At 53.6% G+C, this 8137-nt stretch overlaps 1 protein-coding gene across 1 annotated transcript; it reads left to right on the top strand.

Annotated features, from left to right (window-relative positions):
• The first annotated feature begins 2102 nt into the window (after nucleotides 1-2102).
• LOC127293305 (linoleate 9S-lipoxygenase 1) lies at nucleotides 2103-7946 on the top strand. The gene is made up of 8 exons (XM_051322885.1): nucleotides 2103-2381; nucleotides 2706-3004; nucleotides 5078-5300; nucleotides 5447-5782; nucleotides 5871-5956; nucleotides 6063-6170; nucleotides 6293-6603; nucleotides 6698-7946. Exons 1-8 carry the CDS (start codon nucleotides 2186-2188, stop codon nucleotides 7731-7733), a joined length of 2595 nt encoding a protein of 864 aa, XP_051178845.1. The 5' UTR covers nucleotides 2103-2185; the 3' UTR covers nucleotides 7734-7946.
• Nucleotides 7947-8137: the final 191 nt, after the last annotated feature.

Raw genomic sequence — 8137 nt, 5'->3', positions numbered from 1 at the left:
GGTATATCGATGCATGAGGGATAGCAAGATCTCAGAGAGTTTAAGGCTGTGGTTAGATTTATCTTAATTACTTGCTTGTATTTGCGGATGCTTGCAAGGGGTTTAATCACAAGTATGTATTAGTCCTAGGAATGGCGGTGCATTAGCATAGGTTCACCCACACAACACTTATCAAAACAATGAAGATTAATCAACTATATGAAGCAAAAGAACTAGAATAAATTCCCGTGTGTCCTCAAGAACGTTTGGTCATCATAAGTAAACAAACCGGCTTGTTCTTTGTGCTAAAAAGGATTGGGCCACTCGCTGCAATTATTACTCTCGCATTTTACTTACTTGTATTTTATCTATCTGCTATATCAAAACCCCCTGAATACTTGTATGTGATCATTTACAGTGAATCCTTCATCGAAACTGCTTGTCAACACCTTCGGCTCCTCGTTGGGTTCGACACTCTTATTTATCGAAAGTACTACGATACACCCCCTATATTTGTGGGTCATCAACGCGTCGCACAACTCTTCCTCTTCCTCTTCCTCTTCCTTCCCTCTACCCTCGACGAGATCCATGGCCTACAACGACGAAGACGGCGCGACCAACAACGGCTTCCCACGCCGGTCGCTCCACGCGTGGGAGGGGCACCTCCTCCACCTGGCGGGGTAACCCTGCCCGCCGGACACGAGGCCTCCCGGCGGCGGGTGGCGGCTAAGTGCGGGCAGCGTGCCAATCCCGCCACCGCCCCAGGGACGCGCCCTCGAAGCCGCCATCGAGGAGGTCCGACTAACGTTGTCGGACCACGACCGCGCCGAGCTACGCTACCACCCCGACAACCTGACGGCGTGGAACTCCTTCTTCCTTCGCCGGTGGGAGCAGGAGCTCGCCTCGTACGACGGCCCGCCGCCTCCGCCTCCGCGCAACAACACCGCCGGACGCAAGCGGTGGTGGAGCGTGCCGGGCCGGACGCTCGAGGCCGTCCTAGAGCACATCGAGGGCGGCAACTTCCCCCTTCTGACGATGCCCCCACTGTCGAGGGCATCGGCCAGCCGCCACTGGGTAAGCAGCTGGCAGCCACGGCGCATGGCTGCCAGTTCCTCGTCGTCCGGTTCGGCGTCGAGGTCGATCTCTAGGTCGGCGCCATCATTGGTGCCGGTGAAAAAGGAGCCGTCTTCCCCGCCGAGCAACCGCGCGCGCGGCGGCGGGATCGTCATCCGCGAGCCCTCGACGGCACAAGGACGGCTCCGCCCCAAGCGTGAACCCGACACCTCCGGCGAGCGGAAGCGCAAGCCGGCGAAGGTGAAGGTGGAGGAGGCCGAAAGCGACCTCGTCCCCGCCGAGAACGCCATGCCCCTCGACCAGGCCTGCGCCTGGTCGAGGGAGCAGTGGGAGAAGGAGGAGGCGGAGCGGCAGGCGAGGCTCCTCGAGGACGTCGCTCGCTACCGCCGGCCTGCGACTCCTCCATCCGGCGTCGCCGTCCCCGTCACCGACCTCGAGGAGTTCGACGACGACTGGTACAAGCCATCGCCGTCCCCGCCTCGCACCAGTGGCCGGTGGGGAGACGTCGGCCAAGGCAGCAGCCAGGCGGCTTCGGCGCCGCCGCAGTTCGACGATGGCGGCGAGGGCGACAAGGACTACACGGTGTTCTACCGCCATTTCTTCATGTAGAGCGCCGTGTTTTAATATTTAGAGTTGTATTCCCCTAGCCGAATTCGAAATATAGTCGAATTCGGTGTATGAACTTCGCCCTCTATGTAGTAAATATCATTAAATTTAGTCTAAATTCGATCGTTTTAAGCCGTATTTTGTCAAGTTTCCATTTTTTAAATTTAGATCAGCGTCTTCGCCTGAGATCGCGGCTGGGAAACTAGTCCTCTTCACGCCAAATTTACGTTCAATCCAGACGTAAATTTCCCCAGATTTGAGCCTGGGGAGAGCAAACGAGTGGAGATGCTCTAATCCCACCCACGCCAATCACGCACGTACGGCCCCGAGTAATCAAATCCAACTCGTCACGGTAGCTACCCAACCCGTACAGTACCACGGACGACTTGGTGTAGCTCCACGCCACGCTCCCTAGCTAGTCGTCCCTATAAAACGGCCTGCCCGAGCTGCGAAATCCTCACACACCCTGCAGCTCCACACCGCTCTGAAACACGCACTCGATCTAGGCACCGAGGGAGCCAAGAAGATGCTGGGCGTGGGCGGTCTGATCGACAACCTGACGGGGGCGAACAAGAATGGGCGGCTCAAGGGCACGGTGGTGCTCATGCGCAAGAACGTGCTGGACCTCAACGACTTCGGCGCCGCCATCCTCGACGGCCTCACCGAGTTCCTCGGCAAGGGGATCACCTGCCAGCTCGTCAGCTCCACCGCCGTCGACAACAGTAAGCGCTTCTGCTTCGTGTGGTTCCTCCGCTCGTCTCCTCTCGGTAGATCTTCCTCTTGCTCCATCAGTCAAAAGTTAGCCTCGGACCCTGGATCATCTTTACCCGAGCATGGAAAGAAGAGCTAGAGCATGGTGCTGCACCAGAGCACCGGATGCTCCAGACAAAGCAAAAGATAACAACAAACAGACACGTCAAAAGAGTAACGACGACACAATCTAAACTACTATACATACTAGTACACCACAAAATCTACAACCATGAAAAAGTGAAGAGCCGTCGTAGCAAAGCGAATTAACTAACCATGCGAACGCCCTTCTGCAGACAACGGCGGCCGCGGCAAGGTGGGAGCGGAGGCGGAGCTGGAGCAGTGGCTGACGGCGAGCTTCCCGTCGCTCACCACGGGGGAGTCCAAGTTCGGGCTGACCTTCGACAACTGGGATGTGTCGAAGCTGGGAGTCCCCGGCGCCGTCGTCGTCAAGAACTACCACGACAACGAGTTCTTCCTCAAGACCATCACCCTCGACGACGTCCCGGGGCGGGGGAAGCTCACCTTCGTCGCCAACTCATGGGTCTACCCCGCCGCCAAGTACAGCTACAGCCGCGTCTTCTTCGCCAACGACGTAAGCATTCTAGTCCTTGCAGTAGATTACTGTTTGCCGGTACTACCTTGAACTTGAAGTCCATGACTGGCGCATTGTTTAATCCGTGTTGGTCGCAATGGAGATACGGCTTGGTTAGGAAGATTCAATGAGAGACTGGCAACGTGGCACCTTGGTAGGTGAAGTTGCAGTTAATTAGCAGGAGTAGTTGAAGTGCCCGACCTGCTGCATTCGTTTCTCTAGATAAGAAGATCAGAGGGGCACGTGATGGGTTCACGACTTAATTCACGCGAACCCACGGCTCCCCGCTCGTTTCATGGCCCTAGATGATGCACGCATGCACACACGCAGGTTCACTTTGCAAAACGATGACATCTTAAAAATATTTTTTTAAACAAGATAAAACACTTGCTATTTTCAGCTGTTTTCATTAATTTTATGCTGAAGAGAGTGGACGGTTAATTTGTGGGAAACTGGTCAAAAACCATACAACCACCCTCAACATGATCACACACATAGCCGCCATGGAACTCAAGAAACATACGCTGTTAAAACAACGGTAGTTATCAAGGTTGTTCAACTATGTTATCATCATCACTCTTCAACGACTTTGATTTCACAAAGTACAACCATCTAGAATGATCTCGTCGTGGCGGCCTTAGCCCACACCGGTGTATGCCAAATAGATGACCTTAAAAAATATATCATGATTGAGAATTTAGGAACCAACCAATCTAGTCAATACAATATTTGAAAAACTAAGAGATAGACCAACATGTATATCATGATGTGTCTAATGACATTGATTTGTCATGACATATACTAATAGTTTTTTTTACAAAACTTGGTCAAAGTTTACTTCATTTGAGAGGCTATTACTAGAAAAAAAAACTGTAAAGTACTGAAATACTAATTATTTTATTCATTAAAGGGATTTATGTATCATTTTGACACCAATGGCCCCACCTGCCTGGCTCTCTCCCGTCTGTTCTCTATGATCCCACTCTCTACTCTCCGACAACTCGCCTGTCCCTCCCCCACCTCCCCGCCGGCGAGCGCTCTGTCCTGCGGGCAGCAGGCGCCCCTGCCTCCCTCACCAACGCCCTCCGGCCTCGCGCCCCTCCCTCCATGATCCTAAGCAACGGCAGCTTCTGCAAGCCCTGCGCCAGTCCCTGTATCCTGCTGATTCTGCTCCACTGCCTGGGTCGCACGCGGCTACATACACGCAGAGCTAGCTCTTTTCCGTCTACGCGCCAGCCACCTGCTCCTCTCCCTGCTGCCTTCCTGGACTCATGTCGCGCCCACCGTCGCATATCAAGGGCAGCTGTTGGTTGCTGCTACCAAATAATTCTGCATTTCATGCCCGTGGCGTGTTTGTGTTAATGCCTGGTAAGAACTCCTATGCTGGTCCAGGAGAACGAAACAACTGGACATGCTCCACTGGTGTATAATTGATCCCCAAATATTTCTGCATTTCATGCCCGCAGGGTGTCTCTGCATTTCATCTCACCAAGTTTGTTAAAATCCCCAATATTTCGTGTGCCCTCTACATTATTATTATGCTTACAAGAGCATACCCTAATATGCTATTGTTTTCACATGCTAGACAGCGAAAAAAATGTGCCTAGGACATTCAGTCATTAGTTGTTTCTTTTCTATAGCCATTATTATTGTTCATAAATCCCTACTTAAGCATTTTTTCCCCCATGTCCAGTCATGGCAAAAGGTTATTCTCTTTCTTAAGATGAATTGTCTAGGCCCTCCTTGGAATTGGAAGAATACCACTTGTACTATGGTGTCCATTGCATAGTGTACTCCTGGTTAAATGTCACATAGTGGAACCTTGCTGAAACTTTCATGGTCCATACTTTCTCTTAAGAAAGGGTTCATACTTCATAGTACCTGCCAACCACTGTAAAAATGCTCAAGAAAGAAAACTGAAGTAGCTGCCTTGCTCAAATGTAGTAATAGTACATTAGTACTCCTGCATATATAGTAGTAGCAAATTTTTTTCTTCAAGCTTATTGCAATTAAGTAGCTCAATGTTCATCGAGTTTCTAAACATTGTCAACTAAACATTTGGTGCGCATGCAGACATACCTGCCGAGCCAGATGCCGCCGGCGCTGAAACCGTACCGTGATGACGAGCTGCGCAACCTGAGGGGCGACGACCAGCAGGGCCCCTACCAGGAGCACGACCGCGTGTACCGCTACGACGTCTACAACGACCTCGGCGAGGGCCGCCCCATCCTCGGCGGCACTGCAGACCACCCTTACCCTCGTCGCGGGCGCACTGGCCGCAAGCCCAATACCAACGGTACATGCCAAACACTCTCTGACTGATATGTGAGCCCACTTGTGCCTCTAGTGGGTCACACTGTCAGGACGCTGGCGTTCTTGCTGCCTTAAATTGTCAGAGAATTTGCTGACCTGGACAGTTGGTTTGTGTGGCAATATTTGCAGACCCCAGCCTGGAGAGCAGGCTGTCGCTGCTGGACCAGATCTACGTGCCGCGTGACGAGAAGTTTGGGCACCTCAAGATGGCAGATTTCCTGGGGTACTCCATCAAGGCCATAACCCAGGGCATCATACCGGCGGTGCGCACGTACGTGGACACCACACCTGGCGAGTTCGACTCGTTCCAGGACATCATTAACCTCTACGAGGGCGGCATCAAGCTGCCGAAGATCGCCGCCTTCGAGGAGATGCGAAAGCGCTTCCCGCTCCAGCTCATCAAGGACCTCATCCCCGTCGGCGGCGACTCCATCCTCAAGCTCCCTCTCCCACACATCATCATGGGCAAGTAACCAACCGAGGATTCACCGAGCATTGTTCCTCTGCACGGGAAGTTATGCTGACGGAAGATGTCACTGTATTGTATATGCAGAGGACAAGCAGGCGTGGAGGACTGACGAGGAGTTCGCACGGGAGGTTCTTGCCGGCGTCAACCCGGTGATGATCACACGTCTCACGGTGAGTGAAGTCAACAAATGCTGAATATGTACATGGTTCATGGATTGGCCACTGAAGCATGTCTGAACAATTCGATCTTAATTTATGTTGCATCACATGTATGCAGGAGTTCCCACCGAAAAGTACTCTGGACCCTAGCAAGTACGGCGACCACACCAGCACTATCACGGCGGCGCACATCGAGAAGAACCTTGAGGGGCTCACCGTCCAGAAGGTAATTTGAGCCAAGCAATTGCGATCAATTGTGTGATTTGGTAGCTGTAAATAAAGAAATTTGATGCATATCGATCAATTGTCGTGCCTGTATATTAACGATCGAGGTTTTGCGATTTGCAGGCTCTGGAAAGCAACAAGCTCTACATCCTGGATCACCACGACCGGTTCATGCCATTTCTGATTGACGTCAACAACCTGGATGGCAATTTCATCTACGCCACCAGGACCCTCTTCTTCCTGCGTAGTGATGGAAGGCTCACACCCCTCGCCATTGAGCTGAGCGAGCCTTTCATCCAGGGCGGCCTGACCACCGCCAAGAGCAAAGTTTACACGCCAGTTCCCAGCGGCAGCGTCGAAGGCTGGGTGTGGGAGCTGGCCAAGGCCTACGTCGCTGTTGGCGACTCCGGGTGGCACCAGCTCGTCAGCCACTGGTACATAACAATGACACTAGCGATGTGTATCAATGCACTGACGAATGACAATGAGCTGGAGCGAAGCTAACTGATGGATACTATTTGAATGCAGGCTGAACACGCACGCGGTGATGGAGCCGTTCGTGATCTCGACGAACCGTCACCTCAGCGTGGCGCACCCGGTACACAAGCTGCTGAGCCCGCACTACCGCGACACCATGACCATCAACGCGCTGGCGAGGCAGACGCTCATCAACGCCGGCGGCATCTTCGAGATGACCGTCTTCCCGAGCAAGTTCGCTCTGGGCATGTCATCGGTCGTTTACAAGAACTGGAACTTCACTGAGCAGGGCCTCCCTGATGACCTCGTCAAGAGGGGCGTGGCTGTGGCCGACCCGTCCAGCCCGTACAAGGTGCGGCTGCTGATCCAGGACTACCCGTATGCAGCGGACGGGCTGGCCATCTGGCACGCCATCGAGCAGTACGTGGACGAGTACCTGGCCATCTACTACCCAGACGATGGCGTGCTCCAGGGAGACGTGGAGCTGCAGGCGTGGTGGAAGGAGACACGTGAGGTCGGGCACGGTGACCTCAAGGACGCTCCATGGTGGCCCAAGATGCAGTCCGTGACCGAGCTGGCAAAATCATGCACCACCATCATCTGGATCGCGTCTGCGCTGCACGCCGCCGTCAACTTCGGGCAGTACCCGTACGCGGGGTACCTCCCGAACCGGCCGACGGTGAGCCGCCGCCGCATGCCAGAGCCTGGCACCGATGAGTACGCCGAGCTGGGGCGTGACCCGGAACGGGCATTCATCCACACGATCACCAGCCAGATCCAGACCATCATCGGGATATCGCTGCTGGAGGTGCTGTCCAAGCACTCCTCAGACGAGCTCTACCTCGGCCAGCGCGACACGCCGGAGTGGACCTCCGACCCCAAGGCGCTGGGGGTGTTCAAGCGATTCAGCGACCGGCTGGTGGAGATCGAGAGCAAGGTGGTGGGCAAGAACGACGACCCGCAGCTCAAGAACCGCAACGGCCCGGCCAAGCTCCCCTACATGCTGCTCTACCCCAACACCTCTGACCGCAAGGGCGACGCCGCCGGCCTCACCGCCAAGGGCATCCCCAACAGCATCTCCATCTGAGCATCTCGCTGCTGCAAATAAGCCAGCGCCAACCATGGCACGGCCGTTCAGCATTCGCTACTAGTAGCACGTACCTAGTAGGAATAAAGATTGTACAACTGGTTTTGCACGAACAGGAGCGTGCTGAGACTGTTATTGTGTGACACTTCGTAACGGTGTGAGCTCGTGTGAACGATTGATCGATGCCAGTAAATAAAGCAGACCGTTTCCTCATACAGTATTACCAGCACAAAGCAAGATTGGAGATCAGTATGATCCTGAGACTTGAATTCTTGACATCAATGATCAAGGTCATGTTGATTGATCACTGTGGAGCAGATTTTGGCAGAGGAGCTGGATGAGCTAACGGATTGCGCATGTGCAATTGGCAATGGCAACAGACATTTAGTAATTGTTTAAAACAC

This window comes from Lolium perenne, chromosome 4, assembly GCF_019359855.2.
Source record: "Lolium perenne isolate Kyuss_39 chromosome 4, Kyuss_2.0, whole genome shotgun sequence".
In the NCBI taxonomy this organism is placed as follows: Eukaryota; Viridiplantae; Streptophyta; class Magnoliopsida; order Poales; family Poaceae; genus Lolium; species Lolium perenne.
The sequence above is the reverse complement of the archived record's forward strand: the minus strand, read 5'-3'. Positions and strand labels throughout refer to the sequence as shown.

Bases quoted from the DNA above. Each gene is read 5' to 3' on its own strand.
- LOC127293305 (XM_051322885.1), top strand. From the start codon at position 2,186: ATGCTGGGCGTGGGCGGTCTGATCGACAACCTGACGGGGGCGAACAAG. The intron at 3,005-5,077 runs GTAAGCATTCTA...GTGCGCATGCAG, and splicing joins GCGTCTTCTTCGCCAACGAC to ACATACCTGCCGAGCCAGAT. The intron at 6,171-6,292 runs GTAATTTGAGCC...TGCGATTTGCAG, and splicing joins AGGGGCTCACCGTCCAGAAG to GCTCTGGAAAGCAACAAGCT.